The sequence below is a fragment of the Ctenopharyngodon idella genome, chromosome 9, assembly GCF_019924925.1.
Source record: "Ctenopharyngodon idella isolate HZGC_01 chromosome 9, HZGC01, whole genome shotgun sequence".
Classification (NCBI taxonomy): Eukaryota; Metazoa; Chordata; class Actinopteri; order Cypriniformes; family Xenocyprididae; genus Ctenopharyngodon; species Ctenopharyngodon idella.
The window spans coordinates 31,492,285-31,514,139 of NC_067228.1; the positions used below are offsets into that span (position 1 = coordinate 31,492,285).

The 21,855-nt window shown below is 35.8% G+C and overlaps 2 protein-coding genes across 5 annotated transcripts in view; both read left to right on the forward strand.

The window, feature by feature from the left end:
• Nucleotides 1-2,175: 2,175 nt before the first annotated feature.
• Nucleotides 2,176-10,577, forward strand: LOC127518348 (ribonuclease inhibitor-like). The gene is made up of 7 exons (XM_051904900.1): nt 2,176-2,417; nt 2,512-2,682; nt 2,777-2,950; nt 4,203-4,376; nt 4,639-4,812; nt 6,088-6,246; nt 10,128-10,577. The coding sequence occupies exons 1-7, from the start codon at nt 2,206-2,208 to the stop codon at nt 10,138-10,140; spliced, it is 1,077 nt and encodes a 358-aa protein (XP_051760860.1). The 5' UTR covers nt 2,176-2,205; the 3' UTR covers nt 10,141-10,577.
• Nucleotides 10,578-14,227: 3,650 nt separating this feature from the next.
• ubr3 (ubiquitin protein ligase E3 component n-recognin 3) overlaps nt 14,228-21,855 on the forward strand; it is an 88,538-nt gene continuing 80,910 nt past the window's right edge. For 2 of the 4 annotated variants that reach the window (XM_051904894.1, XM_051904897.1), the window contains exons 1-2: nt 14,228-14,755; nt 21,483-21,622. In XM_051904894.1, the coding sequence (XP_051760854.1) occupies nt 14,325-14,755; nt 21,483-21,622 (571 nt within the window). In that variant the 5' untranslated portion in view covers nt 14,228-14,324. The remainder of the gene's footprint in view (nt 14,756-21,482; nt 21,623-21,855) is intronic. The other 2 variants (XM_051904895.1, XM_051904898.1) reach the window with 1 other exon arrangement.

Below are 21,855 nucleotides of genomic sequence, written 5' to 3' on the forward strand. Positions count from 1 at the left end.
CATTCTAATATGCTGATTTGATACTCAGTTATTATCAATATTGAAAACTGTTGTGTTGCTTAATATTTTTTTGGAACCTGTGATACTTTTTTCAGGATTCATTGATGAATAAAAGGTTAAAAAGAACAGCATTTATTCAAAATATAAATCTTTTCTAACAATATAAATCTTTACTATCACTTTTTATCAATTTAACACATCCCTGCTGAATAAAAGTATAAATTTCTTTCAAAAAAAAAAGAGAGAAAAAAAATTACTGACCCCAAACTTTTGAACGGTAGTGTATATTGTTAAAAAAGATTTCTATTTTAAATAAATGCTGATATTTTTTAACTTTTTATTCATCAAAGAATTCTGAAAAAGTATCGCAGGTTATAAAATAATATTAAGCAGCACAACTGTTTCCAACATTGATAATAAATCAGCATATTACATCCTTATTTCTGAAGGATCACGTGACACTGAAGACTGGAGTAATGATGCTGACAATTCAGCTTTGCATCACAGAAATAAATTATATTTTAAAGTATATTAAAATAGAAAACCATAATTTTAAATTGTAATAATATTTCACAATATTATTGTTTTTTCTGTATTTATTATGAAATAAATGCAGCCTTAATGAGCATAAGAGACTTTGTTCAAAAACATTAAAAATAGCAATGTTTCCAAACTTTTGACTGGTAGTGTAAGTCTTAGTGCATTATAGGGCAGGTTGCCGGACAGGGTCTAAATTAAGCCGGGACAGGCCTTAATCTAGAATAGTTTATCGTGACTTAAAAAATGGCTTTCTGAAACACAGATTAAGTACAGATTACTAAAACCTGGACTATGGAGTCCTGAATTAAAATAAACTAGAGACAGTTCTTTTAAAGCAAGCAAAATACATCAGCTGTGAAAAAAAAGAAATGCCTGGAAATCTGTTTGTAATGAATTCTATTTAAATAGATGATTTCTATATATATAATAATCCTAAGATTATTAATGCTTTTGTTTTGTCCTTTACATAGCAACAAACTAACTATTTACACGTGATAATCAGTGTTGGAAGACTAGAAATGATACTGGTTTGATCCAGAGCACTATCATAGTGGTTGCTTTATTATATAAAAAAGTCAAGGTCCTTGTTAGCAGGTCCTCAACCCAAGCACAAGCTCAACACTTCACCACGGTAATCTCCAAAAAAACACTAACATAACAACAACTTTTACATAATAAAACATTAAACAGTAAGAAGTCTCTCCATATTCTCATCTTTCTAAAAACTGCATAAAATAACACTTTTTCAACATTTATTCTCCCAATTCAGCCCAGTGCAAAGCATGATGGGAAGTGAAAGTCCTGTTTGATTGGGTTAGTTGACTGAAACATGTTATTTCAAAATGAAAACATCAAGTGAGTTTTAGTAACCATTTCAAGTCAATTTTACATAAAGCAATCACATTTGAACCAGAAACAATGGTGTTAAATAAAAGAAAATTGTTTAAATAAAGTGAACAGCATCAAAAAAAAAAAGAAAAAAAAAAAATGTACATACACATACATACACATACATACACACACACACACACACACACACACACACACACACACACACACACACACACACACAGTGTATATCGATATATATCCAAGTAGTACATGTGTCTTCTTTGAAACACAACGTTAATCTGAAGTTAAACCTGCCTCCTGGTATATGTTTCATTTAAGCCTCAGTTTAGTCCTGGAGTAGCTCTAGTCTTCCTCCAGGAAATAAGCTTATTAAACTCTGGACTACACTAAGTCTAGGACTATTTTACACCAAGACAGAGAAAGCAGATTTCTGTTAATCTGGTTTAAAGGGCCATTTTATTCTAGGACTAGGCTTAATCTCTGTCTGAGAAACCACCCCTATATATTTTAATTTTTCTCACAGCCTCATTTTCATCCACATAAGATTCAATATGGCGTCTAACCTGACTAAGATCTATTGTTAAATTTGAAGAATTTGATACAATGTACTGATCGTGTAAATATCGTTCTGCAGAAATCTGTTTCTACGATAAAAAGTAAAGAAAAGAGACGAAAGATATTGTTGAAAAATAATAGAGAAGAATCGACATCTTCCAGTTTAAAGAACTAGTGTGACTGAGTTAAAACAGACTAGGAGAATTAAACTAAAATTAAACTAAGTGCCTGGTGTAGGACTTCAGTTAAGTGGTTCACATGAATCTGAGTAATTTTCTTTCTCTTTCTGTCTTCAGACTGTGTGAATGCAGTATTACAGAGGAACAGTGTGTCATCCTGACTTCAGCTCTGAAATCAAACCCATCACACCTGAGATATCTGGACCTCAGTGACAATAAAATAAGAAACACAGGAGTGAATCACTTGTGTGACGTACTGAAGGATTCACACTGTAAACTGAAGAGTTTGTGGTGAGGAACTTTCATCTAAATGAAAGACAAAAGTGTTTTGGTATTTGACTGAAACAGAATGAAGACTTTGTTTGTCTTATTTCACCTAATGTAGGTTAAGAGACTGTGACCAGACAGATGAAGGTTGTTCTGCTCTGACTTCAGCTCTGAAATCAAACCCATCACACCTGAAAGGTCTGTACCTCAGGGACAAGATAAGAAACACAGGAGTGAAACACTTGTGTGACGTACTGAAGGATTCACACTGTAAACTGGACAGTTTGTGGTGAGGAACTTTCATCTAAATGAAAGACAAAAATGTTTTAGTATTTGACTGAAACAGAATGAAGACTTTGTTTGTCTTATTTCACCTAATGTAGGTTAACAGGCTGTGATCTGACAGATGAAGGTTGTTCCGCTCTGATTTCAGCTCTGAAATCAAACCCATCACACCTGAGAGATCTGAACCTCAGTGAGAATAAAATAAGAAACACAGGAGTGAAGCACTTATGTGACGTACTGAAGGATTCACACTGTAAACTGGAGAATTTGAGGTCAGTAACATTCACATACAATAATCATAATTCTTAAAATCGCTTCTACAGTTTAAATCAAGACAGAGATCACAGTTTTAGTGAATTCCAATCAAAAGCAAACATCCCTATACCCTACTCACTCTGATAGAGCTTGAAGTGGGGACTTTGAAGGCAGCAGGACTTTTGTGTGTCATAATGTAGCTGTATACTTGGCAAAGACAATGTAATTTCCTCATTATCTTCACTTGGAATGTTACCATGACAATGAAGTATGGCGTCCATCAGCCCTTTAGTTTTTCTTACCATAACATTCTTACAACAATATAATTGTTGCAAATAAATATACATTTTATAATGAAGCTTTTAAAATATGCTTTATGTGTGTTTGTGTTTTCCTTCTCCGCTTTAATATTTATAAAAACTTCCCATCTCTTCCACTGAAGATAAAGTCATATGTACGTAACATATTTACTATTAAACACATTTTTTACCTATGAAACTCATTTAAAGCTGCAATCCGTAGTTTTGCCTCTTTGTTGCCATCTCTGTTTGAAATCTGCAATTGCAGTGATTTGCGGAATTATCTTTTTTACGTGAGTTGTGCATCGGTACGGCTCCTCAGTGCGGATGAATGTAATGTTCTGAGCTGCAGCTATGTTTGGGGGCTGTCAGTCAACACACCGGTGTGGATCTTCACTGTAAATCATAATTACAGATAGTATGTCTTGTATGTATGTCCAAAATAAGAAGTTTCACCAGAAAATGTCTTCTGAAGAAGTAACATCATCCACTTTTGTTCTGACCAACTGAGAAAGGTTTTACAGTAAATCGCACAACCAGTGGTGCAAATTATTGTTATACATTGTTCTTGAATTGTTAATGTTAAAAACATCAACATTGCGTGACTACATATATGTAGTGTGTATTATCGTTATCCGTAACTGTATGGATTAAGTGAAAGTGTGCTACTGTAACCTTATTCCCCAATGAACCATTGAAATGTCTTACCTGTCCAGCAGAAAAATAGCTCTGTGTCCGTTTTTAGGTCACGTAACCTTTCAAAAGCCCTGCCGACACTTATTCTTGTTTTCACACGAGCCCGGTCGCTTTCCCTTTTTTTACTGGTGGCTCTCCACAGTCTGAAGTCTTTTACTTTTTTACCACAGTTGTCGATGATGATTGTCATTTTGAACTTCGTCCTATGTTTGTTATGAAGATGCTATAACTTTGCAGAATGAAGATTTTCTTTTTCTCATTTCTCCAAATGCAGGTTAAGAGGCTGTGAAATGACAGATGAAGGTTGTTCTGCTCTGGCTTCAGCTCTGAAATCAAACCCATCACACCTGAGACATCTGAACCTCAGAAGGAATGAACTAGGAGACTCTGGAGTGAAAAACCTCAGTGATCTACTGATGAACCCACAATGCAAGCTGGAAAAACTAGAGTTGGTATCATTATAATGTACAAGTGTGATGAAAGTTTATGGTTTAGTTTATTTAAAACAACAGGGCTCAAGTAATAGTGTTTATAGTTCTGCACCTTCTGTTACACTTCATTTTAAATGTTTTTTTAACAAGTAATAAATCTTAGTGTAGCACTATATATTTTATTTTTTTCTCTCAGCTTAATTTTCATCCACATAAGATTCAATATGGCGTCTAACCTGACTAAAGTCCATTGTGTCCATTTTCTTTCTCTGTCTTCAGTCTGTATGAATGCAGTATTACAGAGAATCAGTGTGTCATCCTGACTTCAGCTCTGAAATTAAACCCATCACACCTGAGAGTTCTGGACCTCAGTGAGAATCAAATAAGAAACACAGGAGTGAATCACTTATGTGACGTACTGAAGGATTCACACTGTAAACTGGAGAGTTTGAGGTAAGTAACATTCACATACACCAGTGGTTCTCAAATTTCTCAGGCAAAAATCACCAAGTGTCTTTAAATGCAAGCTTATGGATCATATTTTATTTAATATTAATATTCCTGTAGTTGAGAAAATGAATCACGCACTTATGAGACCCACAGCAGTTCTTTGACTCTTGCCCTTTTGCAGATCTGTGGAATCTAATAAGATGTAAGAATCAAAATGTTTAAAGCCTAATCTATGTAACTTTTTTTTATTTATTTAAAAAAATAACACACTGTTATAAATCAGAGAGTGCAGAAAAATCAGTCTTCCAAACCGTGGCTTTACCCAAATACACTTTGATAAACCTGTAATCCAGTAGTTTCCGATCTATTGCAATAACTTCTATACTGTGTAAAACTATGGAGTGAGTTTTGGCTGATCATCTCACCTCAACTGTGGCCTCGATGCTAGATCCACTTGAGTTTGCATATAAGAGTAATAGAGGCACAGATGACGCTGAGCTGACCCTGCTTAATACAGTTACAAAACATCTCATGTATCCTAAAGCATATATCAGGGTTTTATTTGTGGATTTCAGCTCTGCTTTTAATTCAATGAAGACACACATTCTCCTAAAAAGGCTTACTGATTTTAATATTAATTATTATTAATATTAATTAAATTTCTTGCCGTCACAGAGGGTCTGTGTTAGAGGGATTTTGTCTGATGTGTTCACTTTAAGCATAGTCTGCCCACAAGGCTGCATTCTTTCTCCTGTGCATTTTTCTCTTATACTAAGGAGTTTATGATGAAGGAGGAACATTTTAGATTATTTAAATATGCCGATGATATGGCCTACTGGGTAAAAAAAACTCTTTACATGATGTTGCCTACCTGGCTCACAATTAGAAATCGGTGTCCCTAAGACAAAAGAATTAATTATGTGCACAAAATGAGATATGATAATCCAGCCAATTTCACTTGAGAGCCAACAAGTTGAAATTGGGAAACATTTTAAATATCTTGGTTCAATTCTGGACTCCCAAGTGAGCTTCGCTGAAAATTCAGAGTACATTTTCAAAAGATGCTCACTGTGACTTTTTTTTCTTTTTCTTTTAATAACATTGTCTGTTTAGACAAATTTCTACCTTGGTCGACTATAAAGATATAAAATAAAAACAATAATATTGAATTGTATTTTAGAGCTGTTTGGTAAATTTAATGAATTTAATAATTCACCTTAGTCATATGTTTTGTGATCTGATGAAACTAAGATGATCTCTGTCTTTGTCTTTTTCTAGTCTAAATAACTGTGGCATTACAGATGTTTCTTCTTTAACTCAGTCTTTGACAAACACAAAAGCACTGCAGTTTTTAAAAAAGCTTGATCTGAGAAAAAATATGATCAGAGACTCAGAGCAGCTCAGTGACGTGATACGAGACTCAAACTGTAAACTGAGGTGAGTAAACATCTCTGTGATGTTAAAGATACTTTCATTTACCTCTGACACTTGGACAATCTTTAAATATTTGTGAAAGGAAAATATAATTAAGCTTTATTGAAACAAAGGGAGCAACATTTAAATTGATTTAAATCATGTTTAAGTTCAGACCAGAAAAATCATGGATGCTGTCTACCATGATGTGCTACAAAAGTTATAGTATGTTTCAGCTTAGGGTATAGAGTTGGTTTGGGATTTATGGAAGCACACGTGTAGCAATATTCAATTTAAAATGTAATATGCAAAATGGCAATACAATATGTAAAATGGCAATGCATTTCTGTATTTAAATTTACATTTTCCATACTATATGTGCAATGTTGGGAGCAAAATGATCATTCAAATTCAATAATATAATTTACATTTGCTGTTTCTTACACTAGTTTTAACTTATAATTTAAACGTATATTTTAACACTTTATAAGTTGCAAAATTAAATGAAAATGTATTGCAGAAATGATTAAATGTTATTTTTTTAATTGAATTTGCACTCACAGTTAAGACACTTGCGATTGCATTTTCATTAAATGTCCCGCAATGAATGTAACAAAGTTCAATGTGGATTTGAAAATGCATTCTGAGCCGATCACGTCTCCGCCCCGCCCTGTCAATCACTGCGTCAAGGCGGGGCCAGGTGTTGGAAACATGGCGGCAGCAGAGCTAAGAAGAGCGAGGCATAAACTGGCAGATGAAGCTGAACAAGAACAGAGAAATGTCAGTGTTCCTGAAGATTATGCGCGTCCATCAGTCATAGAACCAGTACGTTATTAAAAGCATAGATATTTATGATTAGGACGACTCGTAGAGAACGCGCCTGGCGCTCGTGCACCTTATCGTGATGTGAGCGCGCTCGCGTGTCTGTAAAAGTGCTGAAACAGACGCGTCGAGTGAGCGGTGCTTTACAACAGGTTACTTACTCATAGAAATAATCTTAGACAAGATGTCCGAGATTATTGCTTGCTCTATCAGTATGGTTCTATGTTTTTCTCTTTTTATCGTTCTGATTATTGTTTATGCATCATATAGGCTTATTAATAAAACGATGTGTAGTCAATATGGATGCTAATGAGTGTTATTTATAGCCTAATAATAATGATAATAATAATAATAGTAATATTAATATTAATAATTTTGTTCCCAAAAACTAATGCTGTCTAAACCCATCTTTCACATCTTAGAAAGCACTTTGGTCTGATGTAAACTGGTGCTGATGGTGTGATGGTGTAGAGGATATTTTCTTGGCACACTTTTTTTAGTACCAATGGACCACATGCACGGAGCGTTCTTTAGAACTTCCGCAATAATATAAACCAGCTGGAAAACTTCCCGTGAAATGTCACTTGTTGTGCCGGTATCTTCAATGTCCTGAGGTAGCTTTAACAGCATCAATAGTGTAATAATTAGTTTATAATAAGAATATAGTCACTTAAATAGTCAGACTTAGCGTTAATTTAGGCTAGTTATTCAGAAGTAAGACAACGCTAAAAAGACGCGCCTCAGGGAGAGCGTGGTTTTCTGTGTAATTCGAGCACAAGAAAATTTATTCTTTTTCATGGGACTTTGTGAGTACTTTATACTTCACCTTGACAACATTTATTTTTAAACCTATTAATTTTATAATGTTTAATATTTATTCAAAAGCGAAAGGTGTGGAAAAAATATTACAGGAAATATTAAAAATGATATGAGCCATATATCTAATATGAGCCAATAAATGCTCCTCTGCCGCCACCTGCTGGTTAAAGTGGTAATTATTGTGCGCTTTATTTTAAATGATAGTGTTTTCTATCAAATGTTGGATTTCCTACATCTTGAAATGTTCGGTTTTACAAATGGGGACAGTCTCAGATGGGTGAACAAATATTTTTGGTCATCACATTTAAAAATAACATTTGAAGTGCTGGAAAACTTGCGTGTGCGTATCCAAAAACAGACACCATGTTTCTTATTCAAACGTTCCCATTAGCTTCATCTTTATTGCAAACAATAAAACTGGTTTATTGGCAAATTAGGTAAGTGTGATAACTGCATTACAATATAAATACAACATTAAAAAAGGCAACCAATGATGATGGTTTTGTGTCGATGTACAGCGAGTACAGAATTACAGCTAACAGTTCACCAGAAATGCCCAAGCTGCAACCAGGAAGTAACTGTGCAAATGGTCAATTGAGCATCATTTAAACACCACAGCCTACCTGAGTATTGTTGCTGACCATGTCCATCCCTTTATGACCACATTACCATCTTCTAATGGCTACTTCCAGCTGGATAACGCACCATGTCACAAAGCTCAAATAATCTCAAACTGGTTTCTCGAACATGACAATGAGTTCACTAAACTCAAATGAGCTCCAGTCACCAGATCTCAGTCCAGTAGTGCCTTTGGCATGTGCTGGAACTGGAGTTTTGTGATATGATAGCTTTTGTACAATGATAAAAAACATTAACAGTTGAGAAGTTTTAAATAAAATGTCCATAAATAAAATTATGTAAAATGAAATTGTTTCATAAAAGAAGAAAAAAAAAATAAAAAGAAGAAAAAGGAATAGGCCTATGTAATCCGTTGCTGTGACCCAGAAGAATGACCCTACTCTGTGTAGCTGTCCAAAATATTTCTAAAATAGAGAAGAGAAATTTCGACATCACCAGACCAGAGTCAATTTTAGAAGTATTAGAGATGGGCTGGACGGGGTGCTTTCTAGTGTCTAAAAGGGGGGTTAAACACAATTATTTTTGGGAATAGAAAGTATTATTATGATTATTATTATATAACACTCATTAGCATACAGATGGACTACACATCGTTTTATTAATATAAATGATGCATAAACAATAATCAGAACGATAAAAAGAGAAAAACATTAAACCATACTGATAGAGCAAGCAATAATCTCGGACAGCTTGTCTAAGATTATTTCTATGAGTAAGTAACCTGTTGTAAAGCACCGCTCACTCGACGCGTCTGTTTCAGCACTTTTACAGACACGCGAGCGCGCTCACGTCACGATAAGGTGCACGAGCGCCAGGCGCGTTCTCTACGGGTCGTCCTAACCAGAAATATCTATGCTTCTAATAACGTACTGGTTCTATGACTGACGGACGCGCATAATCTTCAGGAACACTGACATTTCTCTGTTCTTGTTCAGCTTCATCTGCCAGTTTATGCCTCGCTCTTCTTAGCTCTGCTGCCGCCATGTTTCCAACACCTGGCCCCGCCTTGACGCAGTGATTGACAGGGCGGGGCGCAGACGTGATCGGCTCAGAATGCATTTTCAAATCCACATTGAATTTTGCTACATTCATTGCGGGACATTTAATGAAAATGCAATCGCAAGTGTCTTAACTGTGAGTGCAAATGCAATTAAAAAAATAACATTTAAATGGTCATTTTGCTACAATTTTTGCTTGAACATTTTAAACATATATAATCATTTCTGTAATACATTTTCATTTTCATTTTGTAACTTATAAAGCGTTAAAATATATGTTTAAATTCCATGTTAAAACTAGTGTAGGAAACAGCAAATGTGAATGATATTATTGAATTTGAATGATCATTTTGCTCCAAACATTGCACATATAGTATGGAAAATGTCAATTTAAATACAGAAATGCATTGTCATTTTACATATTGCATTGCCATTTTGCATATTACATTTTAAATTGAATATTGCTACACATGTGCTTCCATATGGTTAGAGTTAGTAAAGTTTATTATTAAAATAACTACTAATTCAAACAGCATTAATAGAAACATACATGTACATATAATTGAGATTTAATGATTATTGTTGTTTTAGTGTTCATAATAAATAATCATTTTGTTTTATTTACAGGTGCATAGATTGAGAAGATCCTGGTCAGAGCAGAGCTGAAGTGGATTAGCAAGAATATATAGAAGTCTTCAGTATAAGGCCTACAATCATAATGATATTGGGATTAAACTCATCCATATTAAAGCAATTAAAATATTGCTAATCATAACTGTGATTGCCAAATTTAGTACTCAAATTTATCAAGTGATATAAACTAAAAGTAAATGTTTAATTGTTGTGGGCTGCATGTACAGACTTATTTCTTAATGCCGTTCCGTCATTTTACATTTGTGTATATTTATTTCAATTTGTAGTTGATGCCATTTTATTGTATTGTAATATGTGTTGGCATATTGTAAATATACAAATAAAAACTTGATCGTTTTATTTAGTTTGAAAGACAAATTGAGTTTTGAGAAGAATTGTTTGAGAACCATGCTAGACTGTCTAATAAAGATAAACATTATATGACCCATTCTCATCTATGACAATCATTGACATAATTAACTTTGTACTTGTCCCGTTTTGAGTTCTGTTCATGTTTGAGTTTCTCAGTTAATCTACTAATCTGTTAATTTGTTCAGTTCAGTTCTCCTTCGTTCACTCCCTGTTTCTTTCTGTGGTTACTGATTTAGTTCTGCTCAGGTTAGTTTCATTGGTTCTTCTGTTTGATCTTGTATTTAAGCCCTTTAAGCCCCCTTTTCTGGTTGTTTGGTTCTTATTTTTGGTATTCCTGAGAAACCTGAGCATTTCTGTTAGTTTGATGTGGTCATCAATAAAGACTGCTGCACTAAGTTCCAGTTTCATCTCTGCTGCAACCATGTCCCTGTGTCTCCAGCGCCCCCTGTGCCTCCTTGACTCTCTGAATCTCCAGCACATCCTGTACCGCCATGGCTTCCTGAATTACCTGCACCACCAAGGTCCTCTCTTGTTTATCCACCGGCAGGTGTTATTGCATCAAGTCTGCCAACTTCCGCAACAGAAACTGGAGACGAGAGATCTGCCTGTCCTTCATACAGACATTCAGAGAGCACACAAGACAAAGAACCGCTGCCTTCAGTCAAAAATGCAAGGAAAAGGATGTGTACAAATGAGCAGGATGAGGACATAAACTATAGCCATTGTAAGCTTCTCAAACTTGAATGTGTGAAAATGTCAAATCAAACCTAGAAATCATTAAATTACAAGAGGAGTTAAAGCCTTTTGGCTACTCCAACTTTGACACTCACTCTTACTGATGGAATGTAAAATCAGTGAAGATTAACCAGCAGGCCGCGCATATAATACACATGAAACCTCCAACACTATATTGACCAGTGTTTCAGTTTCATTTCATAAAATTATTTCACTAACAGTGATTGTTATTAAATAAATATTACATTTTCTGAATATTGAGTTGTTGCATATAGTTTACAAGTGGGTGACAGAGACCTCTGGAGGTGAGATGAATGTACTGCACTGGGTATATTCCCTAGGGCAGGGGTTCCCAAACTTTTCAAAATAACGATGCCTCGCGACCCCCACTATCTTCGGAGGTGGTTAAAGTATACAAACGTTGTGCGCATTTCGCACACGCACTAACGCCTGTTTCACACATACTCTGTATTTTTTTTTTCGTTCCCATATTAACGGATTAGAGTGTTCACACTGCACACGGATGCAGTCCGGCAATGCGTTCCAGGAGCGGTGCGTCTGCAGCAGTGCAGCGATCATTTACGCAGTCTATTTTTGTTTTTAATTTAACTAATATTTTTTGTATTTTGTTACAATTATTCATAAAATATGCTATTTCTAATCATCAATCATTTTTTTATTATTTTTTTATTTTATTTCTGGAAATCATCTCGCGACCCCCACTTTGGGAACCACTGCCCTAGGGTGGAGTAGTCAGGAGTGTGGTTTCAATTTCCAACTGTCCGTAAAATCCCAACCCCTTCTGTTTTACATACAATTTAACTACAAAGGTCCCTGCAAAGGTAATTGGTACAAAATAATTGTGATAATGTTGGTTAATGACTGTACATTTTCTGCTGTACTAACTTTTATTGCAGTGGGGACACTTATAGTTCAAAATATCAATGAAATCTCACTTTTCTATGAAGTAAAAATGAGGACAATACTTTTGTTGTTGTGGGTTCCTTATACTATTATTATAATTAATTATTATAATGTTTACAGGTCAAATTGACCATAATTATTTTTAATACAATTAATCGCACTATGAAAAATAATAAATAGAAACCATTACAAAGGGCAAACAGTTCAAAACAGTATTATAACAAAATATGACTTTACAAAAACACATTACAAAAATAAAATATGGAAACAAATTGTTTAGCAAATATTCCTAATATTTTCTAACTGTATTTTTATTTTCACAATCTGCCTATACTACATACAGTTTTTTGCAATACAATTTCATTACCACAACAAACTTCTTAAGCAGTTGAGTAAACAGTAAGTAATAAAATAAGAAGAAAGGAACAAATTATGAACAATATGACAAATGTACAACAGATAAAGCACAAATGAAATGGACAGTGATTTAAGTTTTTTTTAGGTAGCTCTAGCCAAATATCGAAGTAAGAAATACTGTACAGAAACAACTGATCAAATAGGAAATAAGGATAATACAGTAATTTGTAAAAAGGTTAATGAAAAAGGAAAGTTTTAATTGCTTCTTTGAAAATTGTTTATTTTAAAAAATACTGTTAGTGGTCCAAACATGGGCCAAATGCTATCAAAAGATTTGCTAGAAGCGTTGTGAATATATAAGCAAATTACATTTTTAAATGTTAATTAAATGTTCATTTGACTTTTATAAACTTGGTTGTAGTTTCCTTGCACATTATAATTTACAGTAAACACAACAGTTCACACAAATACACAGCTTTAAAATATATAAAAATCATTTCAGTACACACTAAATATTAAATTTAGTGTTAAATATTTCTGATCACTGTCTGAGATCCTGACTCTCTGTGGTCATTAAAAATTCCAGTATGTTCTTCAAAAAAAAAAAAAAAAAAAAGTGCGGGTTTAATCCGGGCATCCTGGCCAATTTGCCCACTGGACTCTGTCCATCATCACGGCCTCCTAATCATCCCCATATATACTGTCTCCTCTCCACTAATAAAGCTGGTGTGTGGTGGGTGTTCTGGTGCAATATGGCTGCCGTAATATAACAGCATCTCTCTGTCACATTGGTAAGGTTACTGCAATCTGAAGGTCTGATATCCTTCTAACTGCACCAAAACAACATGCATGTTGCCTAGTGGACAAGTATTTTTGTTGAGTCATAAACACGTGTTTACTTGTGATGTTGAGTAATAATATATCAAGATATTCGTCCAAAATAGTCTCAGTAACCAACATGCTCTGTCAGATAAGCAACATCTCACCCTGCCACCTGTCCAGACCACTGTATATAAATCAAACGACAAAGCATCGCGAGAGAAATGCGAAATACACAAAATACACTTACAAAACCTCGCGAGAAACACACCAAACACTCGATCAGGCTAATTTTCTGACAGAAAAAGCTCCATTCCCCTAGAAGGCGCTTGTCGGCTCAAAAACGGAAACCTCCATTGAAACGCATTTGAATTTAAGGACGTTTTTGTCTTATTGGAGACAATTGTACACTAAACATGTATAATCGTTTAAAGCTCTTATTTACAATGAATAGTCCCAGTGGTACAAATTTAAATCTGACGCAGTAATCTTGCTACAATAATTTATAATGTCCATTAATCACGAACACCTGATTGGTCCATCTGTATCAACGCTGAGAAAAATAACATGCACAACATGACGCAAATAGCAAAAGTTTTACGGTGACAGTGAGAAACTTTAATGAATTGAAAATAGAGTGTGAAGATAAATTAGGAATAAATGTATTTCCGACCCATTATATCTGATCAGTTAGAGGCACATTTTAAACGAATAAAAATCACTATTGGCTTTCTGTAATTTATTTAAAATCTCTGCTATAGCTTTGTACTGTTCCATAGCTTCTTAAACTTGCGACACTTGCTGCCTCCTTTATGATAAATTGCTAGCGCCGCTAAATGACTCTGATCCACAAAGCTCCGCCTATTTTAGCACTCTGTTTTATGCCACACCAGAGCACCGCTTAGCAACAAGACCTCGCGAGAAGCCCCGCGATCACAGCAACAAGACAACCAAAATAAAGTGAGCACAACAAACCCGGAGCGCATGATGGCGGCGTCGCTGCTGCGCCGGGACAAGAAATCCACCGCCGCCCATCTGAAGGCAGACCTCAAGCGGACTGACAACAGCTCAGGGTTGCGGCAGCTGCAGGAGCTGCTGGATAGCGTGCTGAACCCGGAGCGGGGCTCGGACCCGGAGGCGCTAGAGTGGTGTAAATGGCTGCTGGCCGGAGGGGACGGCTTCGACGAGTTCTGCCGGACCGTCAGATCCTACGATAACGCCACCCTCTGCGGGCTGGTGTGGACTGCCAACTTCGTGGCCTACCGTTGCCGGACTTGCGGCATCTCGCCGTGCATGTCGTTATGTGCGGAGTGCTTCAATAACGGCGATCACACGGGCCATGATTTTAACATGTTCCGGAGTCAGGCCGGCGGGGCCTGTGACTGCGGGGACGGGAACGTGATGAGAGAGAGCGGGTCAGTAGCCACTCAGAGCGGGGATGTGACTGACAGGGGCTGTGTCTCAAACACTTGTCAGTGAGCTGCCTACATGGACAGCGTTTTGGGGCTTCATTATCATAGCATAGGCGCATCTCGAAGCAGCAGCAAGTTTGGGCGTCATATCAAAGACGTAACCAAAATCTGCAGCTTTTTAGGGGCTCATAATGTGTGAACCTTGCAAGCTGCCTATGTTGACATTATTATTATTGAGCATCATAAAAGGTGTACCCCAAATCAGCAGCAGATTTGGGCGTCATATCATGGGCTCAACCCAAATCAGCAGCGTTTTTGGGGATCATAATGTCAAACCTTGCAAGTTGCCTATCTTGACATTATTATTATCGTTATTGAGCATCATAAAAGTTGTGCCCTAAATCAGCAGCAGATTTGGGCATCATATCATAGGCTCAACCAAAATCAGCAGCGTTTTTTTGGGGGATCATAATGTCAAACCTTGCAATCTGCCTATCTTGACATTATTATGATTATTACGATTATTATTATTAAGCATCATAACATAGGCGTGTCCCAAATCAGAATTTGAGGGATCGTACTCTCCAGCCTAGCATGCTGACTACATAGACAGTGTTTTAAGTAAAGATTAAAGGTGAAAGGTGAGATTGTAGGTGAAATTTGAATTAGCAGTATTTTTGGACATTGTAACTGTCTACCTAGTCTTTATTTTTTCAGTAGAAATAATTGGCATGCTGGTTCATGGGAGTAAGCAGGAATTTTAGGCATCATAGTATCAAACCTAGTGAGCTGCCTATATGTAGATATCATTTTTGGCAGTCATAACATAGGTGCATCCCGAGTCGTCAGCTGTTTTGGGCATCATATCATAGACCAGGTCAAAATCGGCAGCATTTTTGGGGATCAGTCTCAGGCAGTCCTTTGTTAGCTGCATAGATTGATTTTATTATTATTATTATTATTATTATTTTGTCTTTTAAAACATATCAAGGGTTGTTATCGTTAACTAAAACAAAATCATAAAAAACATTTTTGTTACTTGAAACAAAATAAATGTTAACTAAAATAAAGTACATTTTATATATATATATATATATATATATATATATATATATATACATATATGATTTTTTTTTTTTAATTCCAGCTAGATGCCAAGGCAAAAATTCTCAGTTCTTGACTAAAATAACTAAAACTATAACTAATAAATCCAAATCAATAAAAACTATAAGTACATATTTAAAAAAAAAAAAAAAAAAAAAAACTAATAAAAAGGACAAAAACACAACAAAATTATTTAAACTAAAATTAAAGTGATCAACAGAAAATATATGTATAAAAAAAATTTAATGCAAAGTATTAACAAATGCTATAATAGTATATTTATTTTATTATACAATAATAAAAAAACAGTGGTTATAACATAGGCTTGTCCCAAATCAGCAGCCGAATATGAGCGATCATAGTCTCCACAGCTAGCATGCTGATCACCTAGACAATAATTTAATTTGCATATCATCTTGCAAATGAAATTAATTCTGAATCTGGAGAATTTTGGGGTGCAGTAAGTCGCTTTTCTGCCGCCAGGCCAATCCATTCTCGTCGCTTAACCGTTCCATTCTGTGCCGATCCGGCCCAGCCGGTACGGATATGGTTTCATTTTCCACTGTGTGGCTGAGAATAGAGCTATTTAAATAGCGACCACATTATGGAGACTGATAAGATATTTGTTAATTTTATTATTAATTTGTGTTTATGCTGCTCAAATAGTGAGCTTAGCCAGCTACAGAGAAACTGACAGCCAGGCAAAAGACAAGTGACCAATCCTGAGTGACGACATCACTGCACACATTCTACTAGCAACCGTTCAGAGAATTCCAGGCAGAGAACGGTTTGTAATCGTGCCGTACCAGGCTAAAGTGGAAATACAACTGGAACTGTTCCTTAACGTTATTAGAACCGTTCGGCCCAACGGTGGAAAAGCGGCTATAGTCTCAAACCTTGTGAACTGTCTACTGTAGTTATAATTCAACAAAAATTTTGAACCTCATAACATTGGCTTGTTGATCACATTATATGTGCGTTCTGTTTCAGCAGCATGTCGCCATCATAGATAGGAGTACCTCGGATAAGGAATTTTGGGCATCATAGTATCAAACCTACTGAGCTGCCTACCTAGACATCATTTTTGGGAATCATATATAGGCACATCCTGAGTCAGAAGCTTTTTTTTTTTTTTGGGCATCATAGTCTCAAATCTAGTGAGCAGCCTACATCGGTAGCATTGTTGGACATCAGTATATTCTAAGTCAGCAGCAATATTATAGGTTTTTGTGAATCATATTGTCAAGATAGTGACCTGACTACCTAGGGCAGTGTTTCCCACCCCTGTTCCTGGAGTCACTCAAACACATTTTCCAACTCTTCCTAATCAAACACACCTAAATCAATACATTCGCTGGTTAGTAGAGCCTACAAGACCAGAAATATAAGGGTCACATATAAGGGAGACATCAAAAATGTGCATTGTTGGTATGCCTCCATGAACAGGGTTGGGAAACACTGACCTACAGCATTGTATCACTGACACATCTGCAATCGGCAGCATTTTGGGCCATCATAGCCTCCAACTTAGTGCACTGATTGGGGGGACGTCACATCATATCCTGAATCAGCATCATTTTTGGGCATCATCTCAAATCTAGTGTGCTGCTGCCTACTTATACATAGTTATTGAGCATTAAATCATTGGTGCATTCTAAATCAGCATCATTTTGGTCACGATATTTATAGGGGTGTTTTGGTTCAGCATTATTTTTGGGCACCGTAGGCATTTCCTGAATTAGCAGCAGTTTTGAGTCTCAAACTTAGAGATGTTTAGAATCCTCAGCATTACCTGTACATGGCCGACATGTTCTGAAACAGCAGTATTTTGGGCAAAACGCCCTCAAATCTAGTGAGCTTGGCATCATACTATAAGTGTGTTCCTTGTCAGAAACATTTTTGAGCAGCAGACAGCAGCATTTCTGGGCGTGTTTCAAATCATCAACACTTTTGGGTGTCAAAGATGTGACAGGAATTGCCAGCATGTTATACACTGAAAAAAAAATTGGTGTAATATTTGGTTACACTTTATTTTGATGGTCCTCTTTAGACACTCTACTAACTATAAGTAACTACATATCAACCAACTCTCACTAGAGTATTAGCAGACTATAGTAGACGGTTAGGTTAGTGTTCGGGTGAGTAGAATAAGTTGATGTTACTTATAGTCAGTAGAATGTCTGTTGGGGGACCATTAAAATAAAGTGTTAGCAGATATTAAGCAGACAGTCTGCTATACTCTAATGAGAGTTGACATGTAGGTGCAAAGTTACTTCGAGTTAGTAGAAAGTCTAAAGTGGACCATTAAAATATAGTGTTACCTAATATTTACTTTTAAATAATTTTCACTCAGAAATTGCTACTAAATTTCACAAATAATTACAAAGAAACGACAAGTAGCGCATTGAATAAAACATGAAATTCATGAAGTAGAAAGACTGAAATAATAGTATTTTCTTGTAAAACATACTCCAATAATCAGTTTTATTTACAACTGTCATTACAAAAATAATTTTTTTACACTGTCCATTTCAAATCTGGTCCATTTCAAATCAACACATTTATGGGCCATAGTACATGTATACATTCTCGTCGTTATTTTAACGCCACACAAGTATGGTTATTAGTAAAACTAGTAAAGGAATCTTCCATTTAAATGTTGAGTATAGGCAGTTCTCTTGATTTTAGGCACAGCTGTGCATTGATTGATATATATGCACTAACATAAGGGCTGGTGTGACAGTCAGAGTCCGACGGCTGTCAGGGGAGGTTAATAGTGTGGAGTGGGCTGTGGCACCTGATCACTGCCTTACAGAGACTGTCACAGTCTGGGTTATTTTTAACTTCCCCCACAGGGTCAGTGACAGGTCTCTTCCCTTCCTCCTCTCACACTACTCACTGCACTTCAACAATTCAACGTGTAGAGGTTCAGACATGGGGCCGGGTATGACTGCTGTCAGCTGGAGCTCAAAAGATTCACTGTGTTTGATCAGTAAAGGGTGTAATTATCACGAAGTACTCTGCTCTGCAGGAATGAGGATATTGGCAATTTTATTTTTGGTAGATGTTTACTGTGAAAAGACATCAGCTCCAGCAACACTTTTGCTTTTGCTCTGGAGACTGACATCCCACTACTCGCATGTTCTTTCTGATTCATAGTGACTGTCCACTGAACCCAGTGATCTCTACTCTTATTTAAAGAAGAAATTCATGGCCTTATTAGCCATGTTCACTGCCAAGTTTAGAGATGACATTCGCTGTGTATGTGTCTCGTTATCTCGTTAGTAATATGTGACATTATATGTGCTTTAAATGCTGAGACCGCACTGTAGACACTTGACAGACAAGGTAAATAAGTCATTCAGTGCTGTGGTACATGCCAAAGTCATACCCACGACTGCATGACTTGAGGGGAAAAATCAAATTGCAAGTTTTTTTCTGACTAAAATTAAAATGCAGTTAAAAATATATAGGTTTGTTGGGCTGCACAATTTGGGTAAAATTGTGATTTTTCTATATCAGTATGGCTTTAAAATAATAATAATGGTGATTTGATATTACTAAATAAAAATGACTAAATAAAAACAGAATAAGAAATTACTATTGTAAAATTTCACTGTAAAATAAAGAGTATTTAAGAGTATTTTACATTATAACTATACAATTACAATACTTATATTTATGGCATTAATTACTCACCCTCATGTCGCTCCACACCCGTAAGACCTTTGTTCATCTTTGAAACACAAATGAATATATTTTTGATGAAATCAGAGAGCTCTCTGACTCCTCCATAGACAGCAATATAATCACCACTTTCAAGGTCCAGAAAGGTACTAAAGACATCGTTAAAACAGTCGACGTGACTGCAATGGTTCAACCTTAATGTTATGAAGCGACGAGAATACTTTTGTGAGCAAAAACAAAACAAAAATAACTTTATTCAACAATATCTTCTCTTTTATGTCATTCTCCTACGCTGTTTACGTTCAGCGCTTCCAGGTTCTACGTCAAAACGGTGACTATTGGCCGACACTGTTCACTTGAGCAGCACGACTCATGCGTGTGACGCCGACGCAGGAGCTGGCCGATAATGAGTCAGCGTTCTGACGTAGAACCTGGAAGCACTGAACGTAAACAGCGTAGGAGAATGACATAAAAGAGAAGATATTGTTGAATAAAGTTCTTATTTTTGTTTTGTTTTTTGCGCACAAAAAGTATTCTCGTCACTTCATAACATTAAAGTTGAACCACTGTAGTCACGTGGACTAATTTAACAATCTCTTTACTACCTTTCTGGGCCTTGAAAGTGGTGGTTAAATTGCTGTCTATGGACGAGTCATATACCTCTTGGATTTCATCAAAAATATCTTAACTTGTGTTTCGATGGGTCTTACTGGTGTGGACGACATGAGGGTGAGTAATTAGACAAAATTTTTGGGTGAACTATCCCTTAATATCTTCATTTTTGAACGTTAAATATCTAACTTATTTTGTTGGAAACCTTAAAACTGCAGCATTGACTGTGAATCAAGCCGCTCTGAGACTCTAAACACACCGGCGGATCGTGAGCTGCTCACGTGTAAGAACACAGTGCCGCGCTTCACACACAGTGCATATATTTATTTAATTAAATTGCAGCCTTTGCAGTTTGATGATCACACTAAGCCATATCACAATTCTGGTTAATCAGTGCAGCCCTAGTCTTAACCTCTGATACCACCACTGTACAATTATGTCAGCGCAGTATTTATTTATTTATTTGGGAGTCTCTATTAAGCAAGCCTGGGTTAGTGCCTTATTATGGGGCAATAGAACGCAGCAGTGGGGTTCAAAAAGTAAAAAGTAGTGATGCAGATGCATTGAAAATATTTTAATTTTTATAAAAAACACCAAAACCGAAAATGTTTTCATAAAAAAAAAATGTATTTGATAATTAATTAATTAATTAATTAATTAATCAGTTTTATTTAAAAATCAACACTGCTGTTGCTTAAACTGAGGTGGCTACAGTGGTCTACCACATTAAGGAGTGTCAAAACAACGTTTTTTTTTTTTTTTTTTTTTTTTTTGTGGAAAAAATTGGCAATTTAAAAGCTGAGACTTAGTTTCATATCAAAGCTTATTGCGATTATTGGATGGGAGGCGCACTGCAAATAATTTTTAGTCTAAATTACAATTTACAATAATTTAGTCTTTTAGTTTAAATTACATTTTTCTTTTTCGATAGACCTTTACACTTGGATGTACTTCAAATTATGGAGAAAAAAAAGACCTGTCATTTCCATTTTAATGTGACTATATATATATATATATATATATATATATATATATATATATATAAATAATATATAATATATACTGATAAAGTGGGTGGTCACTGTTCTGTGGTGATATGAATCAACTGCTGTTCCAGAACATCTTTTATCCTAACACCACCACCATGATATCACTGATAGACTTGCAAATTGTAGTTGCTGGTAGTGCATCAATCTGTTGACCTTTACAAAAACAGTGTAATGTCAGCCATTTTTATTACAATGAAAACAGGATTTTTTTTTTTTTGTAAACAGCAAATTAATCTGCTGACATGTTAAATTCTAATTTACATGCTCTTGTGTGACAGGTTTTGTAGTAGGCATCGGTTAAAAACAGGAGAGAATGTGCCATCAGTCCCTCGGGATCTGCTGCTCATGTCTGAGATGGTGCTGCCACGGTTTATCATCACTATCATTCAGTACCTGAGAGACGGCTACACTGAGCCAGGTGAGGACATCACATCACACCTCAATGCCCTTGTACTGTTGTAACTCCTTCAAAGACCCCATAAAATGGCTTCACAGGCACACACGGTTTGTCAGCTAAAGGCTATTCTGTTAATTAATAGGAATACACTACATGGCCACAAAGCTAATAGACATGAAATAAAAGCCACAAAACTCCAATTTTCTTTTTATGGGACTTTAAGTGTTTAGTTTGGAGCTGGTTCACTAGATTCA

Excerpts from the sequence above, each read along its gene's own strand:
- LOC127518348 (XM_051904900.1), top strand. The coding sequence starts at position 2,206 with ATGAATCTGAGTAATTTTCTTTCTCTTTCTGTCTTCAGACTGTGTGAA. Across the intron at positions 2,683-2,776 it reads TGTAAACTGGACAGTTTGTG|GTTAACAGGCTGTGATCTGA; the intron begins GTGAGGAACTTT and ends CACCTAATGTAG. Across the intron at positions 4,813-6,087 it reads TGTAAACTGGAGAGTTTGAG|TCTAAATAACTGTGGCATTA; the intron begins GTAAGTAACATT and ends GTCTTTTTCTAG.